Here is an 18,254-nt window from a genome sequence, read left to right on the forward strand (position 1 = left end):
AAAGAAAGTAATGCAAAAGGGATTGATCTGTTCCGGACTTTTAAAAACAACCCCTAAAACAGCAATTTACCATGAATTTTACTATCTAGCGAGACCATTGATCCATAAAATGAAAGCAATAAACAATATACTGCAGTCACACCATCAGTCAGCCAGTAGTTGAACTCTGTTCCACACAGTCACAAAAACAAAAACACAAAATAAATAGCAAAAACAGACAGAACTCAGCGTAACACTCAAAACGGAAGTATGGCACTCAAAACAGAGCACGTTCAGCTTCTGAAAAAAGTTCGCAAACTGGAACGTTTACTTCTGGGTTTACAGTGTTTGGGTTCCAAGCTGTTTGAGTACCAAGGCGTTTGAGAACCAAGGTACCACTGTACTGCAGATCTCTAAATATGCCTCTGCATTGTCGGACTCAACTTGTTGTCATTTAGTCGTGACCCCCTGGACCAGAGCACACCAGGCACTCCTGTCTTCCACTGCCTTTGGTCAAACTCATGCTGGTTGCTTCGAGGACACTGTCCCACCATCTCGTCCTCTGTCGTCCCCTTCTCCTTGTGCCCTCCATCTTTCCCAACATCAGGGTCTTTTCCAGGGAGTCTTCTCTTCTCATGAGGTGGCCAAAGTACTGGAGCCTCAGCTTCAGGATCTGTCCTTCCAGTGAGCACTCAGGGCTGATTTCCTTAGGAATGGATCGGTATGATCTTCTTGCAGTCCATGGGACTCTCAAGAGATTCCTCCAGCACCAGAATTCAAAAGCATCCATTCTTCGGCGATCAGCCTTCTTTATGGTCCAGCTCTCACTTCCATACATCACTACTGGGAAAACCAGAGCTTTAACTAGACGGACCTTTGTTAGCAAGGTCATGTCTCTGCTTTTTAAGATGCTGTCCAGGTTTGCCAGCAATTGTGTGGGTTGTTGTGCTGTGGGGGCTTCTCCCCGGACCAGCCGTTGCAAAGAAGGGAGGACCAAAATCTGGCAAAAATAGTCAGCTTTTATTTCTTTGAAGAAAAGGGGGGACAAGGAAAGGAGCAAAGAGATGGGCTTTTGGGGGGTGGCATTGCTCAGGTCAGGAGGGCGTGTCTCAGCATCTCCTTCTTGGCCGGGGTGAGCCTTTGGGGGAAGAGGATGTCGAAGTACATGATGAGGTCCCCCTTGCAGGTGGGGTCGCTGGCTAGCGGCATTCCCTCTCCTGGCACCACCTTGAAGTACTTGGGGCTGAAGGTAAAAGAGAGGCCTGAGTCAGATTCAGCGGCTGGGGGGGGGGTAGAAAAGGGGAGACACCACTGGGGATTGAACCAGGGGCTTCTGCATTCGAAGATGGTGCTTAATAATAATAATAATTTATTGTTTATACCCCACACATCTGGCTGGGCTTCCCCTGCCACTCTGGGCGGCTCCCATCAGAATACCAGACTTTTAGAAGACATCTGAAGGCAGCCCTGTTTAGGGAAGCTTTGAATGTTTGATGCATTACTGTATTTTAATATTTTGATGGAAGCCGCCCAGAGTGGCTGGGGAAGCCCAGCCAGATGGGCGGGGTATATATAATAAATTATTATTAATATTATTATTAAAAATCAAACATTAAAAACTTCCCTAAACAGGGCTGCCTTCAGATGTCTTTAAAAAGTAAGATAGTTGTTTATTTCCTTGACAACTGGTGGGAGGGCGTTCCACAGGGTGGGCGCCACCACCGAGAAGGCCCTCTGCCTGGTTCCCTGTAACTTGGCTTTTCGCAGGGAGGGAACCGCCAGAAGGCCCTCGGAGCTGGACCTCAGTGTCCGGGCTAAATGATGGAGGTTGAGACGCTCCTTCAGGTATTCTGGGCCAAGGCCGTTTAGGGCTTTCAAGGCCAGCACCAACACTTTGAATTGTGCTTGGAAACGTACTGGGAGCCAATGTAGGGCTTTCAGGACTGGTGTTATGTGGTCTTGGCGGCTGCTCCCAGTCCCCAGTCTAGCTGCCGCATCCTGGATTCCAGCTCTACAACTCTTAGGATTCCTGGGATAAGGACTGTGGGCTGCAGGCACTTACTGTACGATGTCATTGAGAGGGATGTTCAGCAGCCTTTCGTCGAGGGTCCTCACATCTACGGTGCACCCGGTCAGAGCCTGCAAAGCAAAGTGCCGGAGGCCAAGGGCAGGTTATTTATCTGTTTATTAGGTCTAAATATTGCCTTTCATTGTAAGATCTCGGGATGGTTCACAGAATACCAAGGTTAAGGTAGCCTAAATTTCAGACAGCTGAGGCACGCTTAATTTCTGAATTTCAATGGGAGTCTCCTGTGTGTATGGTTTGGGAGCTGCACGGTCAGGGGGAAAACAATGCTGTCCAGGATTGTAAAGACTGCGGAGAGAATAATTGGGCGCACTCTTCCCACCTTGGATCAAATCTACGCTTCCAGCTGCCATAATAAAGCTGCAGGGATAGTGCGCACCCCGGAAATGATCTCTTTCAGCTTCTGCCTTCTGGAAGAAGGTACAGGGTTATAAAGACTAGGACTATCTGCCTGAGAAACAGTTTCTATCCAAATGGGATTTTGGTTTTAAACGCAGTGTAAGGTAGTCTTAAGGCTGTAGGTGGCGCTGTGGGTTAAACCACAGAGCCTAGGACTTGCCGATCAGAAGGTTGGTGGTTCGAATCCCCGCAACGGGGTGAGCTCCCGTTGCTCGGTCCCTGCTCCTGCCAACCTAGCAGTTGAAAAGCACGTCAAAGTGCAAGTAGATAAATAGGTACCACTCCGGCAAGAAGGTAAACGGTGTTTCCATGCGCTGGTCTGCTTTGCCAGAAACAGCTCAGTCATGCCGGCCACATGACCCGGAAGCTGTATGCCAGGTCCCTCGGCCAATAAAGCGAGATGAGCGCTGCAACCCCAGAGTCGGCCACGACTGGACCTAATGGTCGGGGTCCCTTTACCTTTAAGGTAGTCTCTATGGGAGTATATTGTATTTAATTATGGGGTATCAGAGTTTTTAGGGGGCTAACCAGGCTGGGATAGCAGGCTTGTTGGTTTCTGAATGTCCGATGTAGATTTTCAATTTCGTTGTTCTGTATGGGACGATGACAATAAAGATTATTGTATTGTAGCAGAGTCGCACTTTGACTCCTGCGTACAGAGAAGCTTGGCTCTCGGCTTACGTCCAGCGTTTTGAGGATGGCTGGCTCTGTGGAGGAGTCCTTACTCCCTGTCCCTGCGTGAGTGCTGGGCCTGCCTCTTGAAGCAGAACGGGGCTTCACACAGAGAAGCGGCAGGAAGCCTCCTTGGAGGGGTGGCGGCGGCTACAATCCTAAGAATGAATGGGCTCTGCAGTGACACTGAGCATGCGGACGGGAGAGGATTGGCGACGTCGACAAAAGCAGGAAGGGACACACACTTCTCGCTCCCCCCCCCCACTAGCGCTTCCCTCCATGCAGGCAGGCTGCGGGAATTCAGTTCTAGCTGTGCTCTTTAAACATGGGAATGAAATTCCCCCGCGAGACATTTCGTTCTCAAGCTGCCAGGGCTCACTGGTGAGAAAGAAAGGAAATCGAGGCTGGAGCCGAGGTGTCGGCCTTCAGAAGAGGCTGCCCGCTGCCTCTCTCTGCGAGTCTGTGCTCGGCCGTCTTCCGTTAGCTCAGGAGGGATCCTAAGAAGAGGGTTAGTCTGCTAGACTCCCCAGTAACAGACAGTAAGCAGAAGGGGCATAATAATAATAATAATAATAATAATAATAATAATAATAATAATATTTTTTTATTTATACCCCGCCCTTCCCATCCAAGGCCAGGCTCAGGGCGGCTTACAAGCAATTATAAAAACAAGTTGAATGATTACAACTTAAAAACAAAATTAAAATACATTAAAATATTGAAACATTAAAATATTAAAATGTAGCCTCATCGCAGGAGGAGAAGGAAAAGAAAAAAGAAAGAGGTGGAGGGAGGGAATCAAATTGGCTCCAAGCCAAAGGCCAGGCGGAACAACTCTGTCTTACAGGCCCTGCGGAAAGAAATCAGATCCTGCAGGGCCCTGGTCTCATGAGGCAGAGTGTTCCACCAGGCCGGAGCCAGTGTTGAAAAGGCCAATCTAACTTCCTTAGGGCCCGGGATCACTAGGGTGTTGCTGTTTATGGACCTTGAGGCTCTCCGTGGGGCATACCGGGAGAGTCGGTCCCGTAGGTACGAGGGTCCTAGGCCGTGAAGGGCTTTAAAGGTCAAAACCAGCACCTTGAACCTGACCCTGTACTCCACCGGGAGCCAGTGCAGCTGGAAAAGCACTGGGTGAATATGCTCCCATGGCAGGGACCCCGTGAGGAGTTTCGCCACGGCATTCTGCACCCGCTGGAGCTTCTGGGACAGCTTCAAGGGCAGCCCCGCGTAGAGCGAATTACAGTAGTCAAGCCTGGAGATGACTGTCACATGGATCACTGTGGCCAGGTCAGGGTGGGAAAGGGAAGGGACCAACTGCTTAATGCAGCGAAGGTGGAAACCTGGGGAGGAAAAGAGGGCTAGTTTGGCTCCCAGAATGCCTTCATTACCTTCCCCAGAGGGAGAGGGGCCACATAGATCAGGTTATCGTCTTCTCTTTTAAACCTGGGATGGATCTTCTCCTTGACGATGAAGATGATGTCTGCCGGGATGATGTTTGGGCCCTGGAACGAAACGCAGGAAGAAACCCAAAGGACGTATGGGGCTCAGACCCAATGGTTGCATCTGCAGGGAGGGCAGAAGATAGGACCCACTGACCCCTTTGCCCACCGCAAGGTGGGAAGCGTGCCCACACAGGGGCAAGTCCGGTCCCACCTCCCGACCCCCAAAACAACCAAGTGCTGCACTGGTTGGATTTCGGCCTGACGTTATAAAACCCGTGGCTGCAGTCCGGAGAAAAACCGCTCATGCTACAGCTATTGAGGCTGGGGGCAGGAGCGTTGCCCCTGCCCGGAAGCAAGCCCTGTGAGAACCACCATATTTTTCACTCCGTAAGACACACCTAGTTTTTAGGGGAGGAAAACAAGAAAAAAATATTCTGAACAAATCAGTGGATGTATGAATTTTGTGGTTCATGCTGTGGCCACAGACATGTGATTTGACGGTGAATTTGGGGTAGCCCAATGCAAAAATCCTGAGAATCCATGTGGATCCGTGCTTTGTAACCACGTTTTTGCGCCCGACGAAACAGTGGATGAGTGATTTTTTGGGTGCAGGCTGTAGCCATAGACATGCTATGTGATCTGATGGTGAATTTGGGGTGACCCAATGTAAAAATCCTGAGGATCCATGGGCTTTTACCTCCCCCCTCCCAGGCAGCCTCCTTTATCTCTAGCGTCCCTTATCTCCCTCCCAATCGCTTGCCAATCAGCTGTTTCCTTTCAACACTCCCTTCTTTCTCATTTGCCTTAGTGTCTTTTCCTTAGCTGGAGCAGTTTTTTGCTCCTCCTTTTCTTCTAGTTTCTCTCCTCATTGCTTTAGTCTTCCTGTCTCCTCTCCTTGCAAGTTTGCTGTCTTTACCTCCCTCCTCCCAGGCAGCCTCCTTTATCGCTAGCCTCCCTTATCTCGCTCCCCGATTGGCAAACAATCAGCAGCTTTGTTTCAACACCCACTTCCCTCTTTCAAAAAAATAAAACATGATCTGCTTTTCGCCCCTGGGCAAAAAGCATTCGCTCCATAAGAAGCACAGACATTTCCCCTTACTTTTTAGGAAGAAAAAAGTATGTCTTGTGGAGCGAGAAATACGGTACCTCTCCAGTTTTGTGGGGACTAACTTTAGCACAGGGTCGTGCGAGGTAACCCTCGAGTCGGAATCATTCTTCTCGTAACAGCAAATATTGAGATGGAATCGTGGGCAGGGGCTCCAAGATTTAAGCGGCCTCTCTCCTCCCTCGCCCCCAAGGTGGCATTACCTGGTCTCCCTCCTCTTGAAAGGTGATCCTGGTTCCTTGTTTCCACCCTGGGCGCACATCAATGGTCAAGATCTTGTCTTTGATGGTGGAAGCGTGGCCGTCGTCATTCATGACCTGAAAGGTTTAGAGAGGAATCATGGAAGTCCCTGGGTGAGTGGCTGCCGAGACCACATAGCACCAGCCCTGAAAGACCTACACTGGCTCCCAGTACGTTTCCGAGCACAATTTAAAGTGTTGGTGCTGACCTTTAAAGCCCTAAACAGCCTCAAAGGAGCGTCTCCACCTCCATTATTCAGCCCAGACTCTGAGGTCCAGCTCCGAGGGTCTTCTGGCAGTTCCCTCCCTGCGAGAAGTGAGGTTACAGGGAACCAGGCAGAGGGCCTTCTCAGTGGTGGCACCCGCCCTGTGGAACACCCTCCCAGCAGATGTCAAGGAAATAAACACCTAAGGAGTTCCTTTCCTTACCCTGCGAGAAATCTTGATTTTTTTGGTGCACCCGTAGAACAAGTCCTCCAGCGAAAGGTAGAGATCTCTCTCGATCGGAGGGTCCTTCTTTTTCACTCCCTTCCCTCGCAGCCCCCCAAATGCCATGTTGACTTCAGCCCCTTCTGCAGTGTAGAACTCTAAGCAAGAAAAAAGTCAGTGTCGGGGGGGGGGGATGTAGCGATTATTATTATTTTTTACACATTGCTAACTGGAAAAGTAGGAAGATGCCTGGGTGCCACCACTAAGAAGGCCCCTATAAATACTCAGAATTGTGGCAGCCTACCTTAAATGAAAGAAAGCAAAGGATGCCGATGGCATTTGCAAGTTGCCGTCTGGCTTTTGATAACCGCACCCCCCACCCCTCACCCCGTGGAAAGGGCTCTGATCTGGAAAATGCTCGAAAACAGGGGAGATCTGAGATGAGTGGAGTATACTGACAAACCACGGCGCTTGGGCCTACCAGCAAAGGGGTTGTCTCCTCCAAAGAAGTCGCGGAAGACCTTCTCGGGGTTTCCGTGGAACACATAGCCTTCTGTCCAGGGGGTGTCCACCGTAAACTCCAAGGGGATCCCTCCTTTGAGGCCTTCCTCAGCAAATTTGTCGTAAATGCCCTTCTTCAGTGCTAAGGAAGGAGACAACAGGTGGGGAGGGGAGGTGTTTTTTAAAAAAATATTTTTATTGCTCAATTTCCACATAACAAATTATCAAACCATACAGTCACCTGCATGATCCCCTCCTCCCCTCCCCCTCCCTCCCACTCCCTCAGCTCCTCTCCCTGATTTCGCTTACACATTTTTTCTCTGCATATTATAAAATTATATATATCCTTACCTATCTGCCCTTTATGTTATCAACACTAAATTTGTGTATGTTTATTCAAAACCTGCCAAGGAGTCCAGTTCATTTTGTTGTCCTTTTTAAATAATTTGTAAAAAGTTCCCATTTTTCCCTGAAGTCACAATTGTACTTGTCTCACAATTTGTATGTCGATTTGGCCAGTTCTGCATATTTCATCAATTTTTCTTGCCACTGTTCTTTCGTCGGGATTTCCTCATTCTTCCATCCTTGTGCTATCAAGACTCTTGCTGCTGTTGTAGCATACATAAATAAGATCCTTATTTTCCTTGTCCTACAATCCCTAAGAAAAATGCTTCTGGTTTTTTTGCAAATGTCATTTTAAACATTTTCTTCAATTCATTATTTCCCAATTTTTTAAAATTTCTTTACATTCCCACCACATATGATAAAAAGTCCCTTTTTTTTCTTTACATTTCCAACAAATATTAGAGCCGGTTTTATACATCTTTGCTATCTGTCCTGGTGTTATATACCATCTATACATCATTTTCATATAATTTTCTTTCAGAAGGGAACGGTCTGTACATTTTAAATCTGTTCCCCACAGTTTTTCCCAGTCCTCAAATTGTATATTATGTCCTTTCATCTTGTGCCCATTTGATCATGACCGATTTTACCTCCTCATCTTTTGTTTCCCATTCTAGCAAGATGCTATATGGTCTCTTCAGCAGCAGCTTCACTTCTTCTTCTATGACTTCCTTTTGAAATTGTTGTTTAGTCATTTTGTTGTTGTTTAGTCGTTTAGTCGTGTCCGCCTCTTCGTGCCCCCCTGGACCAGAGCACGCCAGGCACTCCTGTCTTCCACTGCCTCCCGCAGTTTGGTCAAACTCATGCTGGTAGCTTTGAGAACACTGTCCAACCATCTCGTCCTCTGTCGTCCCCTTCTCCTTGTGCCCTCCATCTTTCCCAACATCAGGGTCTTTTCCAGGGAGTCTTCTCTTCTCATGACGTGGCCAAAGTATTGGAGTCTCAGCTTCACGATCTGTCCTTCCAGTGAGCACTCAGGGCTGATTTCCTTCAGAATGGAGAGGTTTGATCTTCTTGCAGTCCATGGGACTCTCAAGAGTCTCCTCCAGCACCAGAATTCAAAAGCATCAATTTTTGGGGGATCAGCCGTCTTTATGGTCCAGCTTTCACTTCCACTTGAAAAGGAGTGGTGTAACTAAACCTTTTCTTATTATCATCCTTGTACAACTCATGTAATTGTCTATAATGTAACCAACTCTGAAAATTATCTTTGGCATGGGAGCAGACGGGAGACAAGTTTGGACACGGAAGGTGGACTGCCTGATGGTCTGATCTACAGAGGGCAGTCCTCTCGTGGAAGGGTTGCCAGGTCCAAGCCAGTTTAGAGGCGAAGAACCCCAAGAAGGAAAAGGAGAAGGGGCCACAAAGTTTGCAGGTCAGCAGAAAACTGAGCACACAAACAGCTCAGCTGGTCACAGTCCTCCCCACAATGGTGAGATGTACACTGTAGTTCTCATTTCTCAAATGTGCATCTATGCATATAAATTAGCCAATCTGTGTCTCTTTCTGCGTTGAAAGCGCGGCTCAGTTTAAGAACGGTTTCGGTTTAAGAATGGACTTCTGGAACGGATTAAGTTCGTAAACCGAGGTACCACTGTCCTTGCACCTCACCCATCTGACTGGGTTTCCCCCATCCACTCTGGGCCGCTTCCAACAGAATATAAAAGGACACAACAAAACACCAGACATTAAAAAGCTTTCTGATAAAATAGACGACAGCCAAAGAAATGCATCATTAAATACTCAGGCAAGCGTCCTTGGCCGAGGGCCTTTCCAAAGAGCGCAGCACACACAGATGAAACGAATCCCCTCCTACTCACGATCACTCAGGACATCGTAGGCTTCCGCAAGCTGCTTAAACTTCTCTCTGGCCCATGGCTCCTTGTTCTTATAGGGGTGGAACTTCAAGGCCAGCTTCCGATAGCTGCAAAAAACACACACAAAGAGGTTGCTGCAGTCACAGAGCCAGGGGAAGTGGTCTTGTACCAACCAAGCTGGCCCATTGAGCTGAGTACTGTCTACAGGGCCAGGCATGGCCAAACTTGGCCCTCCAGATGTTTTGGGACTACAGTTCCCATCATCCCTGGCCACCGGTCCTGTTAGCTAGAGAGGAGAAGATGGTGGCGCAAGCACTTGCAGCGGCTCGGCACTCCGAAGACCGGTTTTCAGTGAGTTGTGTTTTATTTTTATCTGTGAACTTACTGCTGCTATGGACTGTGAACACTCAGGGACAAGTAATTTATAGTCGTCAAGAGCTCTTAAGTATCGGCAGAGAAGGCTGCAGCCAGGAGGTCTCAACCTACAACATTCCAGCTGAGCTTATCAGAGAGCCTCCATATCTTGCATATCCTTGGGATACTCCCCTTGCTCTCCTGGCCAGAAAGAAAAGAAAACGGAGAGGGCGTAAGCAGAAGACGGGCTGTAGGGCCGGACTACGAGTGAGGCTAAGTAAAAATCCTCACAAGCCTGCATTGCCAAGTCTCCTTGTATCAAATGTTAGATCTTTACCCAACAAGGTAGAGGAGTTGGAACTTATTACCTCTCGGCAGAAAAGTATCCGGGACTGTTGTGTTATGGTCCTTTTAGAGACGTGGCTGGATTCCTCCTTTCCACAGGGACTTTTGCAGCTAGAAGGACGCTCAGTAATTAGAGCGGATAGAACCGCCGAATCCGGGAAGAGCAGAGGAGGAGGAATTTGCGTTTATATAAATAACAACTGGAGCTCGGACATTAAACAAATGGACACGCATTGTTCTCCTGACTTGGAGTACCTAGTGGTGAAGTGCCGCCCTTTTTATTTGCCACGTGAGTTTAATGTTGTCATAATAACAGCGGTGTATATACCTCCCGATGCAAATACTACTACAGCTATGGGTCACCTGCTAACTGCTATTAGCAAACAGCAGCGGGCCCACCCGGATGGAGCATTTGTGGTTGCTGGTGATTTCAATTGAGCCGATTTAAGGACTGTGCTTCCTAAGTTCCACCAGTATGTTGATTGTCCCACTAGGGGGGGAAATACCCTAGACCGAGTATATAGCAACATCATGCATGGATACAAGACCAAGCCCTTGCCCAATTTGGGACAGTCAGACCACATATCCTTACTTATGATACCATCATATAGACCTCTCGTACGCAGAATTACACCATCAACTAGAGAGATACGAGTGTGGCCAGCAGGTGCACCCGAGCAACTTCAAGATTGCTTTCGGAACACTGAATGGTCACTTTTTGTGGAGAATAATGTGGACACATACGCTTCAATAGTACTGTTCTATGTCAAAAGCTGCATTGATGTCGTTACTACCACCAAACAAATACGGGTGTTTCCTAACAACAAGCCCTGGCTAAACAGGGATGTGTATCTTCTGTTAAAGGCAAGGAATGCTGCTTTTCACTCTGGCGATGCGCAACAGTATAGAGAAGCTAGAGCCAAACTGAAAAAGGGCATTTGGGATGCCAAAGCTATGTACTGCCGGAGGATCGAAAAGCATTTTGAGAGCTCCGACCCTCGTCGTGTATGGCAAGGCCTGCGACAAATTATTAAAAATGAACAGGGCAAAATATTAAAAATGAACTGGCTAACAGCAGTGCGCACCTGGCTGATCAGCTGAATCAATTCTTCAGTCGTTTTGAGGTGGGAATTGGAACCACCGTCACTACAGCATTGGCTACCAGCACATCATCAGAAACTATTACTGATAAACAACCACTTTTATTACAGACCTCCGACGTACAACGTGCTTTTCGGAGCATTAATATTAGGAAGGCAGCTGGACCGGATGGAATTATGGGACGAGTTATTAGGGACTGTGCTGCAGAATTAGCTGGTGTATTTACGGACATTTTTAATCTATCCCTGTTGCAGGGTTCTGTCCCTACCTGCCTGAAGACATCGATTATAGTGCCAGTCCCTAAACAGTCAGTGGTGGTATCTCTCAATGACTACAGACCAATAGCCCTAACATCTGTCGTTATGAAATGCTTTGAGAGATTGGTGCTAGATTATATTAAGGCTGGTCTTCCATCCACTCTAGACCCGTTCCAGTTTGCATACAGAAGAAATAGATCTACTGATGATGCTATTTCCATCGCTGTCCATACTGTACTGAGTCATCTAGAACGACAGGGAACCTACGCAAGGCTGTTGTTTGTGGACTACAGTTCTGCTTTTAATACAATTCTACCAGATAGGTTATTCCTTAAAATGACCAATTTGGGTATACATCAGAAGATCTGTTTGTGGGTAAGGAATTTCCTGACCGATAGGCCGCAGACAGTGAGAATGGGACCTTACTATTCTTCTACTCTAGTATTAAGCACAGGAGCCCCTCAGGGGTGTGTGTTAAGCCCCTTTCTCTATTCCCTGTACACATTTGACTGCACCCCACTGTATAAGTCCAACACAATCATCAAATTTGCGGATGATACAACAGTGGTGGGGCTCATTAGTGAGAACGATGAGGCTGCTTATAGGAAAGAAGTACAGGGGTTAATTCAATGGTGTAAAGAAAATAATCTTATGCTTAACACCAAAAAAACCAAAGAACTCATAATTGATTTTAGGAGAAAGAAAAGTGTATTTTTACCATTGCACATAAATGGCGAGGAGGTGGAGAGGGTTGGTAGTTTTAAATACCTGGGCACTTACATCTCTGAGGACCTCTCATGGACTGCAAATATTAATATGGTTGTGAGGAAGGTGCAGGGGAGGTTGTATTTCCTGAGAATGCTCAGAGGATTGAATCTATCTCAGCACCTACTTCTGTCCTATTATCATACTACCATTGAGAGTGTCTTAACCTATAGTATATTATCGTGGTATGGGAGCAGCTCTGGAATGGATAAAAAAGCTTTACAGAGAATAATTAAAATTGCCCAGAATGTTATTAGGCTCCAACTACCAACCCTGGATGAGATCTTCACGTCTCGCAGCTTGAAGAAGTCACACAATATCCTGAGAGATCCCACCCATCCTGCTCACAACCTCTTTGAACTGTTGCCTTCGGGCAGAAGATACAGGACAATGAAAACACAAACCACACGCCTTCTGAATAGTTTCTATCCAAGAGCTCTGATTGCACTAAATAATGATCTCAGGGCCAGTTGTAAGAAATAGCAAGCAGTGAGTAGTAAGGAATGAGATAGGGTTTAGGTTATGCTATGCTTCTAATAGGTTGTGTTATATTCTGGATTATGTATGTTTTAATAGATTATGTCTGAATAGGATGAGAGTGTTGGAGATACGTGCAAATGTGTATGTGAATCCGGTCTTGGGTGTTTGATTTTCGTTGTTGTGTATACTGTGTATATACGGACAATGACAATAAATTTATCTAATGATGGGAATTGTAGTCCCAAAACATCTGGAGGGCCGAGTTTGGCCATGCCTGGCACAGACAACAAGCATCTCTCCAGGGTTTCAGGTGTAGGATATTATCAGGCTTACCTGGAGTCTCTCTGTCTCCCCTGCTCCCCAAAATATATACATTTAAAGACTCTTTCACTAAGTGATTTTAACAGGCCTGAAAGCACCAGCCAAGTGTGTAATTCTTCCATTCAACTAAAAAAAAAATTAGGAATTGTTATTCACATTTTACACTGGCGTTGTCTCTGGGCAAGGAGATTGGGGAGGCACTGTCCTTTGGTTTGGGTTACCAGCAATTGTTAAACACACACACACACACACACACACACCCTCCTGTAAGACCAACTTGGTTAATTCCAACGGGGGGTCAAATCCACACACCCATCGACTTCCATCTGTGAGTCAGATTCCTCCCCCGAAATGAATGTGCACGAGTGGCCAACCAGAGAACGTAGTAATAATAATTGCATATTTATTTATAAATAATAATAATAATAATAGCAGCAGCAGCACTGTTGCATCAGGCCAGTGGTCCACCTGATAGCTTTAGCCTCCATAAAATTACCTAATCCCCTTTTAAACGAGCCCAGCGATGCATTAAAAAGCAGCACAACAGCAGCAGCACCGTCAAGCCCTAAGCATATGTGTGTACAAAAACACACAGGGCATATGGGTATCTCCAGCAAGTTGTAATGTGCTGGACTAACACCTTCTACCAGTCCACAATAGAAAGTGTCCTCTCATATTGTATCACAGTGAGGTACGTTGGCTTGACAGCCGCGGAAAGAAAGTCTCTACAGAGGGTGGTGAACACAATGCATATCATCGCTACATGACATCGCAAGGGATCAGTGCCTTAGGAGAGCAAGGAAAATTCTCAGGGACGATTCAGAAGAAGAAGAAGAGTTTGAATTTGATATCCCGCCATTCACTCCCTTTGAGGAGTCTCAAAGCGGCTAACATTCTCCTTTCCCTTCCTCCCCCACAACAAACACTCTGTGAGGTGAGTGGGGCTGAGAGAATTCAGAGAAGTGTGACTAGCCCAAGGTCACCCAGCAGCTGCATGTGGAGGAGCGGAAACTCGAACCCGGTTCCCCAGATTACGAGACTACCGCTCTTAACCACACATCCCGGCCAGCACCTCTTTAATTTTCTACCCTTGGGCAGGAGATATAGAAGCATAATCAGTCGTTGTTGTTGTTTAGTCGTTTAGTCGTGACCGACTCTTCGTGACCCCATGGACCAGAGCACACCAGGCACTCCTGTCTTCCACTGCCTCCCGTGGTTTGGTCAAACTCATGCTGGTAGCTTCAAGAACACTGTCCAACCATCTTGTCCTCTGTCGTCCCCTTCTCCTTGGGCCCTCCATCTTTCCCAACATCAGGGTCTTTTCCAGGGAGTCTTCTCTTCTCACGAGGTGGCCAAAGTATTGGAGCCTCAGCTTCAGGATCTGTCCTTCCAGTGAGCACTCAGGGCTGATTTCCTTCAGAATGGAGAGGTTTGATCTTCTTGCAGTCCATGGGACTCTCAAGAGTCTCCTCCAGCACCATAATTCACTCGTACCAACAGGCTAAAAAACAGTTTCTATCTGTGGGCGGTTAGGCTGCTGAACGGAAAATAATATAGTGCAACTGACTTTTGGGGTTGGTGTGTTGTGCGAGAAGCACACAGAGTGCAGTGAGATTGAGTGTTTTTTGGGGGGAGGCTTGGTTAATTTCATTGTACACAGGTTGTAAGGTAAAGGTGAAGGGACCCCTGAAGATTATGTCCAGTCGAGGCCGACTCTTGGGTTGTGGCATTCGTCATGCTTTATTGGCCGAGGGAGCCGGCGTACAGCTTCTGGGTCATGTGGCCAGCATGACTAAGCCTCTTCTGGTGAACCAGAACAGCGCACGGAAACGCCGTTTACCTTCCTGCCGGAGCAGTACCTATTTATCTACTTGCACTTTGACGGGCTTTTGAACTGCTAGGTTGGCAGGAGCAGGGACCGAGGAACGGGAGCTCACCCCCTCACAGGGATTCGAACCGCCAACCTTCTGATCAGCAAGTCCTAGGCTCTGTGGTTTAACCCACAGCGCCACCTGCGTCCCATACACAGGTTGTACTTTGACAAAAAAGGTATTAAAGAGAGAGAGAGAGAGAGAGAAACCCCCAGCTGGATTTTGGGGTGGTTCCCCTGTACAGGGTACTGAGTTGAGTAGGCACAAAACAGAGGACATCCTTAATTGAGAAGATCCATTGGGAGGGGCATCAAATGTCGGCCTTTCCTGGGGCAGGCTGCTACCAATGTCTGCCCGGCTGCACCCAGATTAAAATCCTCTCTTGGCCACGCAGCACCCTGGGGTGTCTTTGGGCCAGCTGTGGTCTCTCTGCCTAACAACCTCCCTCCCTCCCAGGTTGTTGTGAGGATGCAATGAGCGGGGGCGGGGGGGGGCGGGAGAGAAGCATGAGCGCTCCTCTGAGGAAAGGGGAGTGGAGTAGCAAGAAGTGTAAGAATCAGTGCTTTTTTCTGGGGCGGGGACGCATACCCCTAAATATTTTGTGAATCTTTGTACTTTTGTCCACCTACTGCATTTATTTTTCCCAATTTGAACTACAAAATGGTGCTTTTCTTGAGTCAGAATGACCCCTATGTTTTTTTTAAGAAATAAAGCACTGGTGGTATACAAATTTAATTAATTAATTAAATTAATAATAATAAGATTATGTTATGTACTTAGTTGCAGCAGTCTGATTGGTCCACAGGAGCCACCCAAACCAGCTCCAGGTGGAAGTGAAACCGCAACCTGATTGGCCTACTGGAGAATCCCGGAATTAGCCAATCACTTGGGGCCCATTGTGTAAATAATGTATATAAAGCAGACTTTCTGGGGGAACTTCCATTCCTCCTCACCACTATGAGCTGAATAAAGAGCATGAAATCCACTCTCGACTCTGAGTATATTTCAGATTATGTCACTGAAAATTAGGGCTGCTATATGTCCGGGTTTTCAAAGGCGGAATTGCTCAACAACTTTCAGCTTTTCCTAAGAAAAGCTCAACAAAACAAAACAAGCAAACAAAAGAAAAAAATCAACAACTTTTGGGGTGTCCTGGTTTTTACTTTTTGAAATATGACAACCCTACAAAATGCCCGTATCATGCGTCAACAAGACGTCTCCATTATTGCACCTCCAGCATCTTATCAGCATCAGAAAATGCCCTCCTGCAAAGACCCAATAGACCCAAAACATCCGTTTTTGCTGGGGCAAAAGCAGTTTCCTGTGCACAGTGCATAGCAAGTCCTGGCAATCAGTCTGTTGTCTGCATAGGGGGAAATTCTATGATGCTATGAAATGGTCCGTATAGTTAAAGCCATGGTTTTCCCAGTAGTGATGTATGGAAGTGAGAGCTGGACCATAAAGAAGGCTGATCGCCGAAGAATGGATGCTTTTGAATTATGGTGCTGGAGGAGACTCTTGAGAGTCCCATGGACGGCAAGAAGATCAAACCTCTCCATTCTGAAGGAAATCAGCCCTGAGTGCTCACTGGAAGGACAGATCCTGAAGCTGAGGCTCCAATCCTTTGGCCACCTCATGAGAAGAGAAGACTCCCTGGAAAAGATGTTGGGAAAGATGGAGGGCAGAAGGAGAAGGGGGCGACAGAGGACGAGATGGTGGGACAGTGTTCTCGAAGCTACCAGCATGAGTTTGACCAAACTGCGGGAGGCAGTGGAAGACAGGAGTGCCTGGCGTGCTCTGGTCCAGGGGGTCACAAAGAGTCGGACATGACTAACTGACTAAACAACAACAATGAAATTGGTACCCTGATGTCATGGTGATTGACAAGGTGCGTGGCCTGTGATGGACAGGGGAAGGTAAGGATCCAGTCCACTGCTCTCAAGCGGACCTGTTTCCAGAGCTGGGAGGAGAGGGGGCTGGCAGGAATCAGGGTCCAAACATCCCCTGGAAAAGCGGTGCGCGATGTCAGGTACCCCAAACATTTTGTAAGGCAAAAACGCACTGGTAATAATAATAAGTGCATCGCACGCATAGATAGGGGAACGTGTGCACGCAAACGCCACCGCGTGGATCCCGCATGTGCCCCAAGCACGCACACACACGTGCAGGGACCCGTGTCCCGCAACCCCTCCCGGGTCTCACGCCTTCTTGATGTCCGCATCCTTGGCGCTGCGGGTGAGATCCAGGACGGCGTAGTAATCCTGACCCATCGCGGCGCTTCCTCCCGGGCCAGGCCAGGTCCGGCCCGCCTGCTCTGCCCACTCGACCCCGCTGCCTCGCCCGTTGCTAGGGACGCCGCCCGGCCCCGCCTCCCCGCCCGGCGCGGTGCATGGCGGGAGTCGTAGTCCTTTTGCGCAGCTGGCCGCGCCCGGAGCCCCATTCTCTGCAAGCTTTCCTATTGCTGCGCCGCCGCCGCCGCCGCATGCATTTGCTGCATGCTTGAAATTGCTGCGCCGCCGCACGCATCGACCACATGCACTTGCTGCGTGCTTGCATTTCCCGCACTGCTGCATGCTTGCAATTTTGTGCAGTCGCATGCTTGCAACCGCCGCACGCACCCGCCGCGTGCATTTGCTGGATGATTGCATTTGCTGCGCCACTGCACGCAACCGCCGCATGCACTTGCTGCGTGCTTGCATTTCCCGCACTGATGCGTGCTTGCAGTTTTGTGCACCGCCGCGTGTTTTGCGATTGCTGCGCCGCCGCGCGCATTTGCTGCATGCTTGAAATTGCTGCGCCGCCGCACGCATCGACCACATGCACTTGCTGCGTGCTTGCTTTTCCCGCACTGCTGCATGCTTGCAATTTTGTGCAGGTTGCAACCGCCGCACGCACCCGCCGCGTGCATTTGCAGGATGATTTTATTTGCTGTGCCACTGCACGCAACCGCCGCATGCACTTGCTGCGTGCTTGCATTTCCCGCACTGATGCGTGCTTTGCAATTTTGCGCACCGCCGCGCGCATTTGCTGCATGATTGCTGTTTTGCGCGCCCGTTCATGCGTTTGCAATTGCTGCAACAAATGCATGCGGCAGTGCAGCAAATGCAAACGCATGCACCCCTTCTGCCGGCGCCGGCGGGTTTCGGGACGAGGAAGCCCCAACGGGGAAAGGCTGAGCTGGGTGGCTTTTGGAAACCCCGGCAGGCAGCTCCGCGCTTCTCCCTCTCCCAGGAGCAGCGCTGGCAACGGGAGCTGTGGCTTTCTGCGGAGCTTCTCTGTCCCGACGCGAAGGGAGAGCAAGACCCCAGCGCGCGGGGCAAAGGAAGGGGAGGACTATGTAACTGCGGAACTCCTTCCCGCAGGAGACAATGCTAACCACCAACCTAGCTAGAGATCTTTAAAAGAGAAGCGCACCAATATATGGAGCGGAGAGCTACAACACCGGCCTCCACTGGCCAGGATAGCTCTAGAAAATGTAGCCTTATGAGGCTTTGCCCTCGGGTGGGAAAAATATTGCGCCTGGGAAAGGGAAGTGGGAGTCAAAAGACACTCAAGGAATAGTTTCGGAGAAAAGGCTTTTATTTCTACCATCCATGAACTGGTAGAAGGAGCAAGTGTGATAACTCACAAAAAGCATGCACGAAATTCACAGTCCTGTGCACAAGCATATATACCCCTTTCCAGTT

The 18,254-nt window shown here is 48.4% G+C and overlaps 1 protein-coding gene across 1 annotated transcript; it reads right to left on the reverse strand.

Annotated features, from left to right (window-relative positions):
* Window positions 1-980: 980 nt before the first annotated feature.
* DNAJB13 (DnaJ heat shock protein family (Hsp40) member B13) lies at window positions 981-16,934 on the reverse strand. Its single transcript, XM_081860700.1, has 8 exons — window positions 16,771-16,934; window positions 9,078-9,181; window positions 6,833-6,994; window positions 6,352-6,509; window positions 5,887-6,000; window positions 4,525-4,638; window positions 2,042-2,118; window positions 981-1,222 (listed from the first exon to the last, which is right to left on the reverse strand). Exons 1-8 carry the CDS (start codon window positions 16,836-16,838, stop codon window positions 1,069-1,071), a joined length of 951 nt encoding a protein of 316 aa, XP_081716826.1. The 5' UTR covers window positions 16,839-16,934; the 3' UTR covers window positions 981-1,068.
* Between the last annotated feature and the right edge of the window lie 1,320 nt (window positions 16,935-18,254).

Source organism: Podarcis erhardii, assembly GCF_964252035.2.
Source record: "Podarcis erhardii genome assembly, chromosome: 4".
In the NCBI taxonomy this organism is placed as follows: Eukaryota; Metazoa; Chordata; class Lepidosauria; order Squamata; family Lacertidae; genus Podarcis; species Podarcis erhardii.

Coding starts and splice junctions, on each gene's coding strand:
- DNAJB13 (XM_081860700.1), bottom strand. CDS start 16,838: ATGGGTCAGGATTACTACGCCGTCCTGGATCTCACCCGCAGCGCCAAG. Junction 4,639..5,886: donor TTCAAGAGGAGGGAGACCAG/GTAATGCCACCT, acceptor GTTTCGTTCCAG/GGCCCAAACATCATCCCGGC. Junction 2,119..4,524: donor CCCCTCTCCCTCTGGGGAAG/GTAATGAAGGCA, acceptor TTTGCTTTGCAG/GCTCTGACCGGGTGCACCGT.